The following is a 21,993-nucleotide window of genomic DNA, read 5'->3' on the forward strand; positions in this document are numbered from 1 at the left end:
CGGTGGTGGCGCATGCCTTTAATCCCAGCACTCGGGAGGCAGAGGCAGGCGGATCTCTGTGAGTTCGAGACCAGCCTGGTCTACAAGAGCTAGTTCCAGGACAGGCTCCAAAACCACAGAGAAACCCTGTCTCGAAAAAACAAAAACAAAAAAAAAAAAACAAAAAAAAAAGAACTAAGAACTAAACTTGGGTTGTTGGGCTTGCCAGTGCTTGACATTAACAGCTTAAAAATCAGAAATTATCAGGTTTTCTTGAAAACTGGGAAACCAGGTAACACCGCACAGAGACACTCATCTAGAATGTTCCTTGCTCCTAGAGGTTGGACAAGGGTGCCTCTGTTGTCCAGCTGCCACCATGGCCTACCGCCTCCCTGTGAGGGGGCGTCATTGCCGGTTTCCTCACGCCTGAGTATGCTGGTGCCCCAGAAAGCACAGACTCTGCCAACTGTGAGCAGTCATTCCCAACAAGGAAGACAGAAGAAAAAGACGAGAAACCTTCACTTTGGCATTGCCTACCTTTTCCCAATAAAGGCAGAATGTTCTCTCTTGTGTTGAGGTAGCTAGGGATTTCGTGTTTCCCTTTCTTTCTCCTTCAGGAATAAGAGTGTCCCTGTTCCTTCTGAAAAACTCCCACAACCTGGAACCCCCTAGTTTGGAGGGGGCAGTTTCCCATCTTACATAAAAGTTAGAGGACCTAAGATTAGAGGTTGTCAAGAAAATCAATAACAAAACTAATCACGTGGCTATGACGTGGTAAGTCTGAACTTCAATCCCACATGAACTGGAACCCATACCTTCCTGCATGCTGACTCCAGGGACCTCATCGTCACTAAAGACAGCGTTAAGCTTCTGGCCCAGGACAGATTTCAGTTATCACTTGCCTGCTATTCAAAACCTTCAGATCATAACTTTAAGGCGCGGTCTCATTCTTGACTCAGAATACTCTATCACCTGCCTACATCCCATTTGATCCCTGGGCCCAGGCAAGGATGACTTTTCTTTTTAAAAATCCATGTGCCTCAAGCCTCTGCATCCATGTAGCCCATTGAGGTGGTTCCTGTTACTTGCCTCCAGCTGCTCAGAGCACAGCCCCCTGTAGTGAGATTTCTCAGCATCAGATGAACCTGTGGGACACCCTTAGATACAGGTCAACAGCTACTTCATTATCTGCGGCTTCCTGGTGCCCTGGTCTCACCCTGGCCTCGTTTCCAATGGACACCCTCTCCTTACCCACGGTCAGATCCAGCCTCCTCGTTTCCCCACAGCATCAAAGAGCCTGTGCCTTGGCAGACCTTCCTCTGACTCCATCCTACCGTCTCTACCTCATGGGACAATTTTGAGTCGAAAACCACAGCTCCGTCCAGAACAGACACTTAGCCTTCATCTGCATGGCCATTCTCATTCCTAGCTCATGATGAGATGGAGGGGAAAGGGGGCTGACTAACAAAATTTCCCTTCATTGCCCACCATCTGTCTTATCCTGAATTAAGCAACCTTAGCTTCATCACTTGGCACATTAGAATCTGAGTCTCCTGGTCAGAAATAGTTGTAGTTCAAAATAAAAGCATCCAATCGCTAAATCCAAACCGAAACATCCCCTGATGATCCTGGCCTTTCAGTCTAGCACATTAGGCGGTGGCTCATATGGTGTCCTCACCTGAATCCATGCAGTGAGCTTTCCGCCTTGGCCTTGCTTAGCCCTGTGCCTAAGGCCTCATGCTGCCCCTAGACACCCTCAGGGGTCCCGCATTCTCTATCCAAAGGTGAGTGTCTATGCTAAAAGTGGTTTCCTGGGGGAGGGGGAAATGGGCTCTTTGTAGGGCATAAAATATTTCTTGGCCTCAGTTTAAAAAAAAAAAAAAAAAGCCTCTCTAATGATGTTCCCAGTGAATGGTCATGTGTTAGCAATTTAGGCCCACTGATCTCCTTCACAGAACGAATGTCAAGGCTGAGTCTGGTCAGGAGAGTCCCGTGAAGCTGGGAGCTCTGTCTGCTTGGTCTGGAATCCACAGTGACAATATGGAATGAACTCCTCTGCTGAGAGGCTGGTGCTCCTGTGAGACTGCCTCACAGCTCACCCAGAACAGCTGCCAGTCGCCTGTACAGAGCAAGGGGGAATCTTCCATCCAAAATACACACAGACCACTTCTTCTCAGTAGGAGCCAAGGCTTCCCTTCCCGTCCCACTAAAAATCTGCTAGAAGGAAAAGCCCTGCTCATCTCCCATCCACCCCACCTTGGGGTCTTTCTTAGAAATCCTCCTTAAGGCTGATCCTATCTGGTTAAGGAATGGGAAAACCCTTCACAGTTCCCAGTAGAACGCTGAGAAAACAGACTGCCAACATCCAACATCCCTGACGATAACAGTGGAGAAGGACGCTCACATCAAGTGCGCCAGGGCAAGAGGATGAGGGTTTCCATAGAGACAGCTGCATCATTATTACACCTAATTCATAAAGAGCATGTGGAGAGACGTTGTCTTTGGAAACAGAACTTCTGTACAAGGGTCGTTCAGAAAAATACAACATTTACTTTTGAAACAATCCCCTCCTTTCTGCTCTCGACAAAGGAGGTTTGTCACTAGTCAAGCCACGTCAGCAGATTAACTGGCCACCACCTCCCACCCTCATGCTGTTGTATTTAGTAGATTTTGACCTCTAACATTCAGGACACAGCACTAGCCGAAGCACAAACTACAGCTTCCAATAACATTGTCCAGCTGGGTAATCGTCCTTATTTCCAGCCATCATTGCCCGAGCTACAGAGCAGTAAACATATCCCAGAGAAACCAGACAGACAGCTGTGGTCCCCACATGATGGCTCCTTAGTCCCGGGGAGGATGCCCAGGTTCTGCCATCTTCTTCACATACGATGATCAAGACGGTCAACCTGCTCCATGGGATTCCATCCTGGTCAGCCAGGTTTCCCAGTAATACAGAGAAAGTTTTCTCATAAAATGTGGCTGGGTAGACATTCAGCCATTGGCTGGACCTCTGACTCAAAATTTACTTAACACTCGGGACAGTGTTAAGTTTCACATCGAAACTGAATGGAAACTTCCCTTGCAGCACAATCCGGGTCCCAGACAGTACTTGATTGACATGTGTAGCTGGAATGATGTTCAAAGTGCTTTTTCCACAAAGCATTTTGAATCAAAGTAGCCGAAGGGGAACAGAAGTGTTGGTGCTTCCTACTTCTCTTTACCTGCTTCCCCCCCATGCCTCCCAGAGTGGACTCCAATCCGAGGACCAGCCTCACACAGCCAGCTGCTGCCTGGTCTAAAGGAAGTGTCTTGCAGAGCACCATATGCTTCTGGGAAATTGGAGACTCAGGCTGGAGCAGAAAGGATCAAGGATTGGCCTGAATTTCACTCCGAATATCCTTGTGTGAACCTTGAGCTCCAAGTGGCCGCACAACCACAGAGGTGAGCTGGGGAACCAGAGCAAGCAGCAGTTAAAGTGGCGATGCTCAGACCCTTCCATGTCCTTACAAAGGGGCAACTGCTTGGAGTTCATCAGTGTAGCTGTGGCAAACATGTTCTACTTTGCACACCCCAGAGGCGAGGAGCTTGGAAGGGAGGGTAGGGGAATCCTCTTCACCTAAGGAGAGAAGAAAGGACAGAGCCACAGTTATTACATTTCACTGGTCCAGATCCCCATGACATGACATGGCTGGGATTCGCTCTTGTACTCTGTAACCAGTAAGGCAGGCATCAGAACCAGCTCAGATCAACTCTCTCATCCCCTTAACAAGATCTAGTCACCTTAGGAGAGGAAAGAAGAGCCTTCCTTCAGGGCCGAAGTTTTGCAGGTGTGACTCCAAAAAGTTACAGGTGTCACAGACTCCCGAGGCTCTCTGGGGAAGAGCCCCGCTTCCACCTGGAGTGCTATGTAAAGCTAGGATGGAGAATACTGTACTTATGAACTTACATCAGGGCTTGGGAGAAGGGTAGCACATGCTGCGGGTCCCAGCAAAGACACAGACCCAGCCCAGTGCATGCGTTTCGTCTCCAGTCTTTTCCAAGTATAGAAAGGCAATGCAGAGCTGGTGAGATGGCTCAGAGTCAGGAGATGCCACCCAGCCCAGCAACCTGAGTTTACACCGTGGAACCCACACAATGGGAGGGAATCTACTCCCACAAGATCTCACACCTGTGCCATGGCACATGCCTCACCCCCACCCCCATCCCATGTGTACACACACAGAAAATAAACACAGCTTTTTAAAGACAATACCATGTATGTGTAACACTGGTGGAGGGGTCTGAGCAGCTCACCATAACTACCACCATCATTTCTACAGTCCAATATTCTCATTACCCGGAGTAAATCAAGACTATCAGAGTTATTATGTTACTTATTATTAGGTTTCACTGTCCAATAGGGTATCCAAATTGGGAAAAAGCTTTGATGACTTTCAAAGTGTGGCCAAAGGCCGTATGGCCTATATCAAGAGCCCAATCCCGAGACAGGCATAGTGGTACATGCCTTCAACCCCAGGCCTCAGGATCTCTGTGAGTTTGGGGCCAGCCTGGTTTACATAGTGAGTTTCATGACAGCCAGAGTTGCAACCCTGTCTCAAAATAAATAAATAAATAAATAAAATAAAATAAAACAAACAAACAAAAATTCAATAAATAAATAGATGACAGATAGACGGACGGGTGGGTAGATGGATGGATGGATGGATGGATGGACGGACAGACGGACAGACAGACAGACAGAATGAGGGCCCAGTCCCAGACAAGTAGGTAGGTAGGTAGGTAGGTAGGTAGATAGATAGATAGACAGACAGACAGATAGACAGACAGAATGAGGGCCCAATCCCAGACAGGTAGGTAGGTAGATAGGTAGACAGACAGACAGACAGACAGACAGAATGAGGGCCCAGTCCCAGACAGACAGACAGACAGACAGGTAGGTAGGTAGGTAAGTAGATAGATAGATAGATAGATAGATAGATAGATAGATAGATAGATAGATAGATAGATAGACAGACAGACAGAATGAGGGCTCAGATGGATGGATGGACGGATAAACAGACGGAAAAACAGACATGAGGACAAGGGCCCAGTCCCAGGGCATCTTACCTAGACCAGAGGAAGAAGATACACTCCCGGTCAGAGAAGATGTCTCCATCTGGTCAGGGGACAGCCCCTCCATCAGAGGCAGAGACAACTCTGACGAGGGCACAGAGGAATCATATATGCCCGAGTCCCGCGGCATATCCGAGGAAATGCCAGCTTTCACTGCATGCAGCAGGGGCTGCAAGGCAGGGCCACTCTCACAGGTGGGCTGGGTCTCAGTGTCTTGGTTCAGGCCTACACGCTGACTTTCCAGATGTGGGTGTGAGTCAGCTGGCCTGGTGGCCCCCAGTAGAGAAGCCTCGGCTTTTAGACAGAAGTCACTCTCCGGCCCTGATTTGCTCATGACATCATTTAAAACCAAACCTGAGTCAAACTTCTCCAGGACTGGCTCCTGGTGGCACACAGGGAGAGGATGGAAGGGCATAAACTGCTTCTCAAACCAGTCAGGCTCCTCATCGATAAACTGGTGCATGTTGCAAATGGCAACATACAAGGAGCGGCCAGAATTGCTCCGGAAGTAGTTCCTTCTACTGCTATGCCCTGGCTGACCCAGCCCCTGAAGGCTGTGCTCTCCTGAGTGCAGATGAGAACACAGCTCAGGAAGGTTGTCCATGAGCTTGTACTTGGTGCTCAGGTCCAGGACGCAGGGGACATCGCCTTCACAGGAGTAATCAAAGTAGACAGCAATAAACTTGCTCAGTGCCGCGGATGAACTCTGCTTGGCCTGACGAAGCTTTTCTGCGATGGCTGTCACAGCGACCAGGAAGAGCTCTCCTTAACCCCCGCCTCGACTGCCTCCTTTGTGTTTGTAGTTCTTCTTGTCCACAAAGTACTTCATGCCTTTGGAGCACACAACAATGATGAACTGGGACTCGTGGATCTTCTGAGCGACCCATTCTCTCTGCCCTTCTCTGCAGAGGCTGAAATCCTCCCAGAGGTCCAGCGCCACCTGGAAAGAGGACAGATCACCTTGCTGCTTGTTCACACCGACCACTGCCCAGAGAGAAGCCTGGAATAACCCAGTGAGTGAGATCCCATCACCTGCCCCTCAGCCATTATTAGCAGGGATGTGTGCAGGTTCCGGGTTCCAGGTGTGTGCACAGAGGAACAGCTGGAGCACTGCGGTTAGCCACTGCGTGCACACACCACATTTCCTGAAGTGCGTGCCACCCATGACATCATCGGGTAACATGGTGGGTCATTAGCAATGCTGCCTGATAGGTGAAGAGACAGAAGCCAGGGTTTTCTGCAATTTGTCTAATGGAACCAAGAACGTCCTCATGGAACCCACAACAGGACAGAGAGCTCAGAAGAGGAAGGGAAGAGAACGGTGTGTCTGATGAGTGAGGCTTTCGGATATAAGGAATGGAAAGATCCTGGGGAAAAGGCTAAAAAGCCTGAGAAGAGGATGTGGATAATGACCCCAGAATGTGCTGGAAATGGGGTTAGGACCTGGTGCCATCGCCATCCACAGGACAGAGGACCTCTGTGGCCAGGTTCATAGACCCAGGGTTAGCCCACTGTCCCTCTTCTGTAGTATGGTTTTCTTTTCTTTTCTTTTTTTTTTTTTTTTGGTTTTTCGAGACAGGGTTTCTCTGTGGTTTGGAGCCTGTCCTGGAACTAGCTCTTGTAGACCAGGCTGGTCTCGAACTCACAGAGATCCGCCTGCCTCTGCCTCCCGAGTGCTGGGATTAAAGGCATGCGCCACCACCACCCGGCTATAGTATGGTTTTCCTGGTTCACCCTGTCTGGATTAAGTACCTTTCTTTACGGTGTCATAGAAGTCTACGGTGTCATAGCTCCACAAGGCCTGTGAACCGTGAGGGTTTGGGTTAAGAGAGCCAAGAGAGTAGTGGAATCCCTGATACAGGAAAGAAAACCAAGCGTGTCTAATTCTTTCGAAGGAATTTACCTTTCAAACTACTTTCATCCCATAATGTAAGGAGCCTTCCTTGGCAACGTCACTGACACCATTGCTCCTGTAGTTCAAGAGTTCCTAGCAGCTAAACATGAACCATAGGGAGGAAGGGCATTCAGGAAGGATTTCATTCTCCTGCTCTAAAATGGTACCCAAGAGAAGAAAGCCCCCATCTACCATATGCTTAAAAAGCTACCGGATCATCCCATGCTCCACTGGCATTACACACACTCAAGCTAACTGGGTATAGTAAAAAAAATCTGTTTCTATAGCAACAAAGGCAATCCTACTAGTCTTTTGATCTGCATATTTTGCTAAATCATGTGTGACATATTTTACAAAACTGTAAACACTCTGCACAGAGCTGATTTCATCATAAAGTGTTTTTAAAAAATATATATTCCCATCTCTGACTGAGCAATTGCAATGTGAGATGTTCTGGTGATCGAGAAATCTTCGGAAATGGGCCAAGAACTAGGAAGTTTAGCAATCTGGACTAACTCCGCTATGGTAAGTCATTATCATGCATGATGTTGTAGCTATTTAAAAAAAAAAAAAACAAACCTTTATATGCAATTTCATCTATGTACAAAAGAACAGGGCACAAACACACCACTTGTGCCTGTGCTATCCCAACTCGGCAGGCCACAGGCTACAGTGGCAGTGTTTCTCAGCAGCTGTGCACCTGCTAGACCCAAGGCCCCACAGGAGGAAATCCTAGCTTGTAATTACATCTTGTTAACACCAGAGGGGGCTCCCATCAAAGAAAGGGCCAACTAGCAGTTCAAAAAAAGGAGCTAGGAAACATCCCATGATAACTAACTGTTCTTCTGACAAATAGGGTGTGCCTTCCACAATAGCTTCAGACTATACTCTTAACAACTAAGCATCACTGTCTACAGAAAAGCTACATGAAGCCTTGATCTCTGGGAATTAGAGGTCAGCCTGGTCTACACATGGAATTCCAGAACAGCAAGAGCTACGTAGTAAGAAAAACCAGAAAAGGAGGAGGCAGAGGAGGATGAGCAGGAGAAGGGGAGAAAGAGGAGGAGGAAAAGGAGGGGAAAGGGGAGAAGAGAGAGCTAAGAAACCAGCACAGACACGCAAACACTTGGTAAATTATGAAGCTCTCTCCTTTTACTTCCTGGTTCTCTCTAAACACTGCCTTCTCACACCAGTCTACCTCAGCCTCCCCAGTCCCCAAGATCCCCGGCCTCCATTGTCAGCAGAACTCCTTTAGAGAATGCCTAAGGTCCTAAAAGCTTTCCTTTTCTTTTTTCTTTTCTTTTCTTTTTTTTTTTTTTTTTTTTTTTTTTTGCCATTCTCTCCTGATGCTCCACCGAGGCTGTGAGTCTGCAGGTGCTCACCATGCTATCAGGTGACAACCTCACGTCTGGTCACATGATCCATGGCAGTGCACCCTTTTTCAGCACTTGCAAATGTCCTACCATGTGCATGTCACTCAAGGGTTTCAAGCCCGAATGTGTCATATGACACATTTACTGCTAATATCAGAAAGAACAAACTCAGACTGACTCTGGTTTGGAAAGGAAGGCACTGGGCGAAGACAGGTTCCAGAAAGCACTGGAGAGGAGAAGGCACTGGAGAGGAATATGGATCTCATATCCTGCCCAGGGTAAGAGAAGAAACCCGATTCCGCACCTCACAGCCACAGAAATCCTGGAGGAAGTGGGCGAAGCACTGGACCACATTCATGTGGTTCTGGCCGTCTTTACTGGAGTAGCAGAGGAAGACCTTGGGCCGTGGCCGGAGCCTGTCTCTGGGAAGAGCCGCGGTGTATGTGGAGGACTCGGGGCTTTCTTCATCTAAATGTGAATATATATTTTCTAAATTGGGAGAGAAGACAAGGTTGACACCTATAAACAAAGCTTTGTCTTTTCCACATGACCTGGGTCTCAGTGTCTTCAGGAATGAGCAGCTGGACTGGGGCCCAGGGGCCTACAACAGAAATCCCAGCACTTGTGAGGCAGAGGCAAAAAGGTCAGAAGTTCAGGACCATCCTCAGCTACACAGCAAGTTGAAGGCCGGCCTGGGTTACATGAGATCCAATCTCAAAAGTCAATTTACCAAAAGGAACAGCTGACATCTCCATCTAGGGAGTCTCTGGTCTCCGACTCCACCAGCCTCAAGTTGCACTGTGAACGAGAGTCAGTTTCTGCAGCGGTATATCAAAAAGTAAAGAAAAAAAATAAATGCATTCAACAATCTTAAAAAGGTAAAGTGTACCAAAACAAACAAAAAGGTACAGCATACCAAAGCAAACAAACAAGCAAACAACAACAACAAAAAAATGACTTTTCTCTTCTTTTGACAAAAGGTCTCGCTGTATCACCCAGGCCAGCCTCCAATTCCTCCTTAGCCTCCCTCCCACGTGGCTGGGATACCAAGCTTCTGCCACCATGCTTAAACTTAAGGGACACAAGTCTAAAGTGAGCATCTTCATGACTTTCATGTAAGTTTACAGCTGGGTAAGCGTAAGGCTCACCTACGGTTTTCCAGGTGAAATACCTAACTTATCAACATGACTCTGCTCTCATACCTCACTCAGACCTCCTGAGTTTGAGAACTGGAGGATATGCCTGTCCATTGCCAGGTCCTAGAGATTACAAGCCAAATATCTGGATTCTGGGAACTTCTACTGAAGGAACTGGCGAGAAAGAATGAGGTGCCTCAAGCCCCTCCTGGAGGAACCGGGGCTTCCCACGCTCCATCTTAGTTGGCACCCGCCTGGGAGAGGAGAGGGCGCAGCACAGAGAGATGGATACCTTGCTGTTTCTTTCTGCACATCACGGTGAAGAGCGTCGCGAACGCCGAGATGACGACCAGAGGCACAGTGATGGCCACAGCTCGGATGGGTCCCGCCCAGGGAGAGTGCACTGGGAGAGTCCAAGAGAAAGCTTTTAAACTTAAGCAGCAAAACAAGTTCAAGGGGGGGGGGTCCCTTTTTGTTTTTAAGCATAAGCTGATCAACAGGTTCCAGGGTCCCCAACTACCTCACTAGTTCTGCTGTGATTATAAGAGGATCCAACAGTGCTTTTGTAAACAGTTGTAGGAAAGAATTCAATAGTTCTGAATATGTTGAGCCAGTAAATACCTGGCGTGAAAACTCTGCCTAAGGAAAGTCCCCTTTCCTACCGCTTTTCTTCCAAGGACAACTGCCTAGTCCCAGGTGCCACGCTTTGATCTTCCTGAATGCGGAGGGAAGCTCACTTGATGAATAATCCTTTGAGAGGGACTGATTTGAGCATGAAGAACACAGAACACACTAGAAGCCTGCTCTCGAGAGTGAGACACCAGATGGAGGACGAAGCGCTCACCTGGCCTGACCGCGTAATGCGCCACCTTCCTGGTTGTATTGTTGTCATCCACCAGCTGCGGGACAGAAAGTGCTGCGTTACCGCTGTTCGGGTGACAGCGCGTCTACAAACTGCATCAACTGTACCGCTGTTCAACTGTACCGACCGCTGTTCAGGTGACAGCGCATGCGTCTACAAACTGCATCAGCTGGTGACGTCGCTGATTTTTCCATCACCAGGCAGTGGGAGCACAAAGGGAGAATAGTGGCAGCAGTTTTAAAAAGATGGAGCTGAGGAGACAGCTCCATGGGTAAGGGTACTTGTGCAAGCTTGAAGACCTGGCCCCCAGGGCCTGCATAAAAGCCAGGAGTATAGTGTGAGTGTCTGGAATCCCAGGAGGAAGAGGCAAGACAGGTTAGTTTATTCAAAGTCATCCTCAGCTCCATGGGGAGTTTGGGACTAGCCTGAGCTACACAGGACTCGGTCTTAAGTAAACAAGCAAAAGACTCAAAATTTTATGGGAACTGCTTCCTACGGAGTAACAACAGGGCATCCACGGCTGTACAGACCTCAATGACGTAACCCCCTGGAGAGACATTCTGGAGGAGGCAGCTGCTTGTCTCTGAATTCTGGTCCTACAAAGAAGCAAACAGCAGTTCAGATGCTCCCGTCTAGAAAAGGCCTCAGGCCTCTTCTTCCCAAAGCTGAAGGAGATTTGCCACTGGTTTGCACAAGCAAAAACAAACCAACCAAGGGGCCTTGACCTGCTAGTGACTTGGCTCAAGACCTGTTTCCCACTTCCTAGAGGTAAGACCTCCTTGAGCCCAGGTTTTCCATCTACAAAGGATGAATAGAGGAAGCAGTCAGGATCTGAAGAGCAGAAAGCTTTGGGATTGCCACACACACCTGGTAGATGCTTAAAATATAATGCAAACTAGAAAGATCTATGCTTTCGACCCCTTGCTTCTGTGTCATCCCAAAACAGTCAAAGTGGGGCTGACTAGGGCAGTGGTAAGTCAGCTAGAGATAGCCCCAGTGGCAAACAATCTCTAATATCCGCTGACCCTGAGAGACTGACATCTACCTCAGCCACCGAGTGTCACTTTGAAACATGCGTGTTCCTTACCTGCTTGCACGTCCTCCGCCGAAAGGGGCCTTCGTGCTTGAGCTTATAGTGAAGGTAGAAGCCACGGAAGCCGAAGTTATGTGGCGCATGGTCAAAGGACACTTGCACATCTGAGCCGTGCTGGGTGATATTCAGATTTCGAGGCTTCCAGACTGTGGGGAGGAAGGACCCAATAAGCCCCCTAATGTCCCAACACCATAATGGGGCAACACTTGGGGACTTAACAGAAAGCTGTACTTACAGGGCTTACAGGCCATGTTGTCAGGTTGTAACAACAGATCACAGGCTATTGTTTTAAAGAAGAGAGAGAGAGACAGCTATTTTTAGTTTTAGGCCAGTTAGATGGTTTTCCTTCTAAAACAAACTATAACTATTGAACAAATATATATACTGGGCCTAGTGTGCTGGAGAAGGTACACATCACATCAATTCAATAACGATAATCATTACAATCATGTTGTATCTTAACAAGATTTTAAAGGATAAAACATACAAACATAAATGCAGAGCATGTCATGCACCCAAGGGAAGCTGTGTGGAGCCACCGTGGTTTTTAAAGCTTGTCCGACACTGCACAGCGGCATAACTAGCACCTTCTGTCGCTCGGCGCGAGCCACTGTGGAGATGGCCACACACAGGAGGGCTCCTGAGGGGCTCCGGTAACCACACCGATGCCACGTCAACCTTCACCTACATTCTACTTTTCAGGCACGATTTTTCAAAAACACGTTCTTTGAGTCTTCGATCTGATGAAAGCAACAACAGATGTAGCGTGCCCATGGTCTCGACCCAAAAAATATCATTTTAATGAGGAAAACAAGGCATATAAAATAACTTGTCAGCAAAGAAAACAACTCATTAAGAATTTAACAAAAGGACTAGAGGGGATGGCTCAGCAGTTAAGAGCACTGACTGCTCTTCCAAAGGACCCAGGTTCAACTCCCAGCAATCACATGGCAGCTCACAGCTGTCTGTGACTCCAGTTATAGGGAATCCGGCACTCTCACACAGACATACATGCAGGCAAAACACCAGTCACATAAAATAAAAGCAAAACAACAGAAAGAAGAAAAAAAAAACAAAAAACAAAAAACAACTTCACAGGGTGGGAGGCAGAGGCAGGTGGATCCCTGTGAGTTCCAGGCCAGTCTAGTCTACAGAGTGACTCCCACCAGCAATGGATGAGTGTACCCCTTTCTCCACAACCTCTCCAGCAAAGGCTATCATTGGTGTTTTTGATTTTAGCCATTCTGACAGGTGTAAGATGGTATCTTAAAGTTGTCTTGATTTGCATTTCCCTGATCGCTAAGGAAGTTGAGCATAACCTTAGGTGTCTTTTGGCCATTTGAACTTCTGTTGAGAGATCTCTGTTCAGCTCAGTGCCCCATTTTATAATTGGGTTGATTAGCCTTTTACAGTCTAGTTTCTTGAGTTCTTTATACATTTTGGAGATCAGACCTTTGTCAGTTGCAGGGTTGGTGAAGATCTTCTCCCAGTCAGTGGGTTGCCTTTCTGTCTTAGCGACCGTGTCCTTTGCTTTACAGAAGCTTCTCAGTCTCAGGAGGTCCCATTTATTCAATGAGGACTCATTTTCTTTTTATTATTTTATGTGTTTGGGTGTTTTTGCCTGCATGTATGTCTGTGCATTTTGTGCTCTGGAGTCTACAGAGGTCAGAAGAAGGCACTGGATCCCCTGGAACTAGAATTACAGATGGTTGTGAGCTGCCACGGGGTTGCTGGGAATCAAACCCAGGTCCTGTGGAAGAGCAGCCTGGGCTCTTAAGGGCTGAGCCAACTCTCCAGCCTTAGCCTTTATATTTGAAAACACATTTCTGAGCTGGTATAGTGGCTAACATCCTAACATGCATGAGGCTGAAGCAGGAGGATTGACATGAGTTTTAGTCTAACCTGGGCTACCTGTTAAATTCCAGAGCAGTCTAGACTGTAGAGAGACCACGCCCCATTTTTTTTTTTTTTAAATGTGAATTTGCTTCTCACCCTGCTTACCTTCCTATCAGTATCTGGTGTGCGCGTAAACACGTTTGCAGAGAGACCAGCGGAGGCAGGAAAGAGCATACTCACCCCGGGTTCTGAAGAAGAAAGGGTGGTAATTGCTTTCATTTTTGATGGAGGGGAAAGGGACAATCTTGACAAAGTAATCTGTTTCAAATTTCATGTTCAGGAAAGGCTGGGATTCCATTCCCTAAAAGGGAACAAAGACACATATAGAAGAGGAATTGTCCAGCCCACCCCCGCGCACACACGAAAGGCCAGCCCTCCACACCGACTGCCACTTGGACACAATTCCAGAGCCTAGCAGACCCCAGGAAAGCAGTCAGGTCTACTTGATGGACTGAGCTTGCGTTGGGATCACTGATGCTAAAAACGGACGGTGTTGTCTGTCTGTCGACAAGAAAGCCATGGCACCTTAGTACTGAGCCTCACAGCTGGAGGGAGCGAAGGATGCGTTCACAGACACCTGAGATAGTCGCTGCTTCAGCGTAACCAGAGAGGTGTGTTTACCACAGTTGAGCCCTGCTGAAGCGTTTTCCTAGGTGTGTGGCAGGCTAAGCTGCTGCCTCCCATTCTCGCCCACCTTGGCTGGGCTGTGGTCCCCATAGCGGGCCCCCAACTCTCCAATTTCAGACTTTCAATAGGCCATTCAGACCTCCAGAACAATGGTGTCTTCTGGAGCCCATTTCCCGAGAGTGACTTACCATTCTTTTGAAGCTACTGTTGAGCTGCTTCGGGTCCTTTAGAATCAGTTGCTGGCACTGTCTTCCCTCTGACTTCAGCTCCTCCAGGATTACTCGAAATCCTTTCAGGAATTCAATGCCTAAGAAAGCAGAGGCTTTTATGAAAGGCAGACCTAATTGCTTCTGAACACACTTTCCCTCCTCCAAGGTCGCATCCTCTCCAGCTTCACACCAAAGCTAAAGGATGTCTCCTCTGCCAGTGAGTTCACACAACAGAGCAACGCACAACCTTCGCTCATTCCTCTGGGGCAGGCAGAGTGGTCGCTATCACTGTACCTAATACATTCTCTAGAGCACTCGGCCATTGGGACAAAATATCTATTGCTTTTGTGATACCTGGATTCAATATTTAGGCTCAAGTCTAAACCGATCACAAAGACTATAATGGAATGTGTAATTTCAGGCACACTGAGCTAACAATAATTCCCAGTGAATGCCGCCAAACTTTGTTTTTAATCTCAAGTTTCACTGGGAACTTAACAAAATTCCCAGCAAAGTGCATGTCTGCACCCAAGAGGGTTCCTAGGCTGGAGATTATTTTAGGGGAATGCAGTCTTCCCCTAATCATGCCTGAAATGCAGATAGCCAAGGGCTGCCCAGTGTGGGCTCTGCACAGAGCCCTCAGAGGCCTCAAGCCGCCCACAGAGCTACTGAAAGGCGCCGGCCCAGCCTCACCACCTGAGCTTCCTCCCACTGCACATCTGACGAGATGCTTTCAAAAGGATTAAGCTCTGCTGGCCACAGGAGCCAGCAATGGGGCTCTGTATCCCATGGAGACTGAGTGGACCAAGTGCAGCTGGAGATCCCCAAAGCTGACCTTGATTGTCAAGATATCGATTTCACATTCTTTCTGAACACCAGACAAGGAGACATTTTCAACCCTTCCCCTCCCGGGCCAAAAGTAATTACACAGGATGCAATTAACCAGGTGGGGAAATTATTGATGGCAAAGGTCACAGAAATCTTTTTCTCTTTTGAGCAGGTTCTCCAGTTCTGTAATTATTTGATGAAGAGAACATATTTCATGGTGGCTTGGGCAGAGAGGCCACAATTAAAGCCTGGTATTGTAGAAGCTGGTAGTGCTACAGTGCACAGCATTTTCTATCACAAAGCTTCCTGTGGGAAGAGAGTGGCTCCACAGGGATGCAAACTCGAGGACACAACATCTCCCTAGCACCAAGTATTTAGCTCTCTTTAGCTCTCGCGGGAGCTTGCCTTTTGAGATCGAAAAAGAAACAATGTTTGAACAAATCTCTACTACTTAAAAACTATGATTTGATTTATGTGCTGCTTCCAGGAGGACTGTTTAACAAAAGGCAGGTGGCGTGTAAAATTAATAAAGGCAAGCCTCCCCCAACGACTTAAAAACCGATCAACTCGGGTAAACATAGATGGATAGACCTGGGTTTTGTTTTTCAAAGGAAGGACTGAAAATTATAGATGATTGAAAAATCATAATGGCAAATATGGGCTGAGGGGAAACTGAGGCAGCGAACTTAATTCCCAACACACATCTACCCTGAGCTGTCGACACTGTGATGTTGCCTGAGGACCACGTGACGCTGGAGAAACACACTCCCACAATGGCTATTAGCGACAAACACAGAGGCGGGTACCATGACTCCCATCTGCCCCAGAGGAAAGGTTTAGAGAAACTGACTGGGCCCTGGGGTCACGTGGTAAGCAAAGGAAGCGCTGAGCTCTTGGTCAGTGCCCTTAATCCACAGGCTTTCCTGACTTCTGAGGAACCTCACCCCACCATAAATCATCACCCTCTTCCCACCACTAGACCCTTGCTCTCTAAAGAGGGAGGCTGCAGTTAGCCAGCTCAAGACTCAGACATGTAAGCCTGAAATGGAATGACCACCTCTTTTATCCAGAGAATATTTTTAATCTTTAAATGTTAAGATAAAATTGCCTTTGAAAAACACAGGGTTTAGACCCAGAGGTATTCATGTGGACAGACAAGATGGCCCAACACCTCCATCTTCTCTCTCTTACACTCACTACCTCACTGTAATTCTGAGATTTATTCTTGTTCAGATTAAGAAATCTAGGCTTGGGGCTGGAAAGATGGCTCAGCAATTAGGAGCACTGGCTGCTCTTCCAGGGGACCCAGGTTCAATCCCCAGCACCCACATGGCAGCTCACAGCTATCTGTAATCTCAGTTCTAGGGAATTTGACTCCCTCCCAATACATATACATGCAGGCAAAATACCAATATACATAAAATAAAAAGATTTAAAAAAAAAGGGGAAAGAAATCTGGCTTTATTTTACTTCTCCCTGGACAAATGCTGAAAAAGTCCAAGACCACTGCAAAGTCAGAGGGACAGTGGAGGGTCGGGACGCAGGTTCTGATGACAAGAGCAGCTGCTCTCAGAAAGCTTTCTCTGGTCACCGCCACCCCCACTTGGCACACAGGGAAGCTGGGCCTCCAGTCTAAATGCCTCTTGTGAAAGGCCAATCCCAACCAAGTATGGCAGCACACACAGAGGACCCAGCCTTTGGGAGGCTCGGCAGGAGGCATGGTGAGCAGTGAGCAGAAGGGCCAGCACTGGCTACATAGCAAGATCCTGTCTCAAAAGACAAGAGGGAGCCACTGAGTGTGCTGGGCCACACGTCTACTGCCAGCACTCTTGAAGTGGAGGCAAGAAGACCAGGATTTGGAGGCCATCCTGAACAACATGGTGGGTTTGAGGTCAGCCAGGGATACATGAGATCTTGTCTCAAAAAAAAAAGTTAAATAAAAAGAAATTTGCCAATCAAATTCATTCAATAAAGTTAAAGAATCTTAGTTTAGGGTACTAGAGAAATGGCTCAGAGGTTAAGAGCACTGACTATTCTTCCAGGGGTCCTGAGTTTAATTCCCAGCAACCTCATGATGACTCACAACCATCTGTAATGAGATCTGGCGCCCTCTACTGGCCGGCACACATATATGCAGGCAGACTACTGTATACATAATAAATAAATCTTAAAAAAAAAGAATCTTAAGATATCCTGGCTTGACCCTCTCATGGGTATCAATTCGTTCAAAAAGACGGACTCAGTCAAACAAATTGGCCAGAAAAGGTGGGATTGCTTGTTTGCTATTTCTTTACTTTACCCTGAGTTCTACTGGCATTAAAGATCTTTAAAAAAAATTTCAACTTGGTCTCCAACTCCAAAACTCACTGATTTTATGCTTTCTTAAGAAGAATTCTCCTGGGGGATGGGTAAAAAAACGGGCTGCCAAGCCGTTATGAGCACTGACTGCTCTTCCAGAGGACCGGGGTTCAATTCCCAGCACCCACATGGCAGCTCATAAGTGTCTGTAAATCCCATTCCTGGGCGATCTGACATTAAATAAAGTTAAATAAATCACACACAAAAAAAAAATGTTAAAAACAAAAACACAAAATGTGCCTACGGTGGGCCTACATGTCATTGTGACCACAGAAACCACGTATGGTGGAAGCCAAAGCCAATATGCCCTTGGCAGGCTACGGCCACTTCCACCACCTCCCTTGTGACTAAGGCTAAAGCACTCAACCTGGGCTACGGAGTAAAACCCTGTCTAAAAGTAAAAATAAATAAATAAATGAATGAATAATCACCAATACATTATCTTTTCAAACTCACAATTCTCGAAAACAAGGAAACGAAACACTTCTTGGGGCAGGAGGAGACAACAAGGCACAGGGTAGGTGCCGTGTCCACTCACTCTCAGCTTCACTGTCATCAACAGCTGCTGGCCTGGAGGCCACCGCACATGGCCACTCACCCTACACCATCCATCCCCCACAGGAAATGAGTGCTACCACTTACCAAGGGCCCCTGGGGACCAAAGAACCGTGACTGCCACTTGGTCCCGGCAAGCGTACTGGCTGATTGTGATGTTCTGGGCATCGGCAATCATGTGCTTCCCAGCTGGGTTCAAGTAGGTCGTACAGTCTAGAGAGGTGAGGAAAAGAGCACGGTTTAAGCTTTTAACCTTTATTTTCAATTTCGTCTTACCAGACTATGGAGAGTATGTCTACAGGTCCCAAAACCACTCTAATCCCAACACTCAGGAGTAGAGTTTGAAGCTAGCCTGGTCTACCAGCGAGTTCCAGGACAGGTTCCAAAGGTACACAGAAGAGAAACCCTGTCCTGGGGGAGAAAAAGAAAAAAGAAATCTCCTCAAAAGCTCAAATAAGACAGTAAAGTTGATTGTGGCTTGGGAAATACATTACAGAGGGATGTACCTGCAGCAGCAGAAACACACCTACTCTCCCACACTAAACTCCTGGACACTGCTAGGGCTGTTGGCCACAGGGTAGACTTCTGTGTCGCTCATTAGCTGTGTTTCTTTCCCTACCCCTCTCTTCCGCCTGTGACAGTTTACTGAAATCCCTAAGAACTTGCATCAGCTCTAAAGTTTCCAGCAGGAAGGAGTGACCACCTGTGGAGTGTGTTTGTTTTTAGAGGCCAAGAGGGCAAGTCTCTAGGGAAAAGGAACTAACATGTGGGCGTGAATCCGCAGGGAGTAATTTCACAAGCAAACTGTTAAATGACGGGTATCTGTAATACAAGATGTTTGGTGACAGGGATGACAGCTAACATTCTCAAAGATAACCCCCATTAAATTACCCACAACTCCCATTAAATCTCCAAACCCCCAAATTAATAGCTCAAAAAGGGGAAAAACCTTTGGTTTTTGTCTGACAGTGTAATTGTAGCCATCACGAGTGAGCAGCTGTATCACCTGGTATTGCTTAACACACCTTCAAAACTGGCCATAAGTTTGGAGGAAGAATCCTGCTGGAACTTAAGAGACCCTCCACACACTACGGCAGCCACCCTTGCTGGGCAACCGGAACTTAAGAGACCCACCACACACTGTGGCAGACACCCTTGCTGAGAGACCTGTTTACTGGCTTCTCAGGAGATATCAACTCCCGGTGTTCACATTGCCTCATCTCCATTTCTTTCTCATGACTCAACTTGGATCCCTCTTCTGGACTACTGCAAAGATCCTTCATATGGTCTACCCGCACCCAGAGGACCCAGGGCATTTCCTGGGTGAGAGACTCCGGGACGGTTCTAAAGAGCTTAGTCAGTCGCTGCATTTCTCCCTCTTGCGAGCTGTGCTCAAGTCCATGTTTATAACGAAACACGTGTGCTGGAGGCATTTGAAAACATGAAGGGATAAAGAACAATGCAAAAATCATTCTGGGCTGGAGAGATGGCTCAGTGGCTAAGAGCACTAGCTGCTCTTCCAGAGGTCGTGAGTTCAATTCCCAGCAACCACATGGTGGCTCACAACCATCTCTAATGAGATCTGGCGCCCTCTTCTGGCGTGTGGCAGAATGTTGTATGCACAATAAATAAATAGTCATCCAAGCTCTCGCCACACACAGGTGATGCGGTAGATTCCAAAGAGTGCCTCCCCAGCCTTTCGGCTTAATCATCTTCTTCCTCCTTCTTACTGAAATACAACTGTGTGCTAGCTACACACCCAACTTTTCAGACTCTGGTTTCTGCAATGCTCACGTGCTGCTTTCTTGCCTAACCACATCAGGTACGATCCCCTTCTTACACTTCAAGTCTTAAAAAAGTTTGACTTGTTTGTCAATATTACTTAGAAGGATGTTCATAGCTCTAAATTCTACTTGGCCTAAAACATGACTCTTGGGCTAGAGGGGAAGCTTAGTGGCTAAACTGCTGGCTCTACAAGGACTTGGACTGGAAATTCAGACCAGGTGGGCATGGTGGCTCCACTGCAGTTCCAGCCTTGGGAAGCAGAGACAGGGGACCCCCAGATCAAGCAGGCCATTGAGACTGACCACAGCAGCGAGCTCTGGGTTTGACTGGATCCCCGGCTTCAGTGAATACGGTGGAAGGGTAATCTATGATTCTGACATCAACTTCCAGTCTCCATGCATATACTCAACCACATGTACGCACATGCATACACACACACACACACACGCATCTTCAGCCATGTGGGCCCACACACATGCAATCATGCATACAGGTATACACGCTGTAGGCACATATTTCTATATGGTATGGCAACCAAGCTATCAGGCCATAGGCCACACCTGAGAAAGGTCACATAAACTTCCAGACAGACTGTCACTAACCTAACAAAAGGTCAGGATGTGGTTTTGCTCCTTTCTCTGTAATTTGGAGGATGCCCGATAGAGATGTTAATTCGAGCCCACGTGACAGCTAGCATACGCAACAGATAAGTAGATGCTGATGTGACAAAAAGCCATTCACCTGGTTACCTAGGAGACAGAATGCTAATGTCTTTCTCCTAAGTTAAGTTTTGGTATAAAGACTGTTTGGAGAATAAACAAAAAGAAATTTTTCAGGATGTGAACTCAGGATATCATGAGGGATCTCTGAGAATCTCCATCCCGATGAAACCATGTGAGTCGTGTCTTTATTCCCGAGCCTCCACGCCGGTCCAGAGAGAGATAGTTTATGTTGGGGTCTGGTAGAGAAATAATTTATGGTCGGGGCTCGCACCGGACTCCAACAACACACATGAAAGTGGAAAAAAGGAAAGAGTTATATGCAAAATAATGCATGCTCCCTGAGTAGAGAAGGGAACTGCAGAATAGACCTGGGCGTGACAACTAATTCAACATCCATATTGTACAAAGTGGAAAACTTCTTAGAACTCCTGGCTAGTCTTAGGAACCACATCTGGCTACACCCAGTGGGAATTCTACAAGACCACAATGAGTTGGAATTAAGAAGCCAGTGGCCCCATCAGACCAGAGAGGCTGCCCAGTTTGCCAGGTTCCATCCTTGCCTCCAGGCCTACACTTGGGTAAATTCACTTCATTCCCTGGTGGGGACCTACTGACATCTGCGTTTGTTCTTAAAGACAAGGCTGTGTCCTAAGGGCAAGTCTTCACAGCAGAACTTCCTGAAAAGCATGGAAGACACTTGACCTGTTTGTTGTTCAAACTCCCAAATACTTCAGGGGCTAACCAGAAGCTGAGCTGCTGTAACTGTTGACAAACCCAAACAGGTTCAGAAAACTAATCCCAGGATCTGCGGTATCCGTGATGAAGCACGAGTGGGCGAACGCTGGATTTCTGAACGAAATTGCCTGACTTCTTCTCTGCGGTCAGGGCCAGTTACTTACTGTCATATCTGAAGGTGATGTTGTGCAGCCCGCTGCTTCGGCTGGCCAGCCCCACTCCCTGTGGGAAAACGAGAACATGATGCAGAGTGAAGCCAACTTACTTTCCCAGCATCTAAATGAGCAAAGCACTGCAGAGGCCCAGGGTCCTATAGATGAGTTCCTCCTCGCACTGTTCCATGACCCACCCACCCCCACTCCAAACACCCTCCAGTCCAAGGGATCCCTACCCGCTAGGGATCGTGGGCACTCTTTCCCCTAAGACAACAGAAACAGACTGGTCCATGCTTAGGGGTTAGGTAATTCATTAGCAGTAAAATTAGGATAGAGACCAGGGCTGCCAGATGGAGCCCTTCCAATTGGACCCTGATTGGTTATAAAACTCGGCTAGCAGACAGCTCTAGTAAGGCAAGACAGATAGGCAATTCTTCAAGTCTACGGAAACCAGTTCTCATTCCAAGACTGGAAATGAATATGGGAATAAGCCATTACTTTTAATGAGACAATTCTTCACTGTCTCCATATCTATGCTGGGAATACACAGGGTTGGTCATAAAAGAAGCAAACTTTAAAACTTCAAACTCTTAACTCTTGGTGATGTGGCCATTAGCCATCTGCAGCCTTAGTAGTAGAGTAACAACTCCACCAGACTTGCCACCCTAAAT

At 47.4% G+C, this 21,993-nt stretch overlaps 1 protein-coding gene across 1 annotated transcript in view; it reads right to left on the bottom strand.

Moving 5' to 3' along the window:
• Window positions 1-386: 386 nt before the first annotated feature.
• Window positions 387-21,993, bottom strand: part of Il17rd (interleukin 17 receptor D) — a 65,256-nt gene continuing 43,649 nt past the window's right edge. Inside the window, 12 exon segments of the mRNA XM_050158204.1 lie at window positions 387-3,598; window positions 5,089-6,034; window positions 8,666-8,850; window positions 9,790-9,900; window positions 10,342-10,396; window positions 10,890-10,955; window positions 11,447-11,598; window positions 11,688-11,732; window positions 13,529-13,649; window positions 14,164-14,282; window positions 18,013-18,138; window positions 21,332-21,389. Of these exon segments, the coding sequence (XP_050014161.1) occupies window positions 3,486-3,598; window positions 5,089-6,034; window positions 8,666-8,850; window positions 9,790-9,900; window positions 10,342-10,396; window positions 10,890-10,955; window positions 11,447-11,598; window positions 11,688-11,732; window positions 13,529-13,649; window positions 14,164-14,282; window positions 18,013-18,138; window positions 21,332-21,389 (2,097 nt within the window). The 3' untranslated portion in view covers window positions 387-3,485.

This window comes from Alexandromys fortis, unplaced genomic scaffold (assembly GCF_014885135.2).
Source record: "Alexandromys fortis isolate MF-2015 unplaced genomic scaffold, M_Fortis_MF-2015_v1.1 scaffold_106, whole genome shotgun sequence".
Lineage (NCBI taxonomy): Eukaryota > Metazoa > Chordata > Mammalia > Rodentia > Cricetidae > Alexandromys > Alexandromys fortis.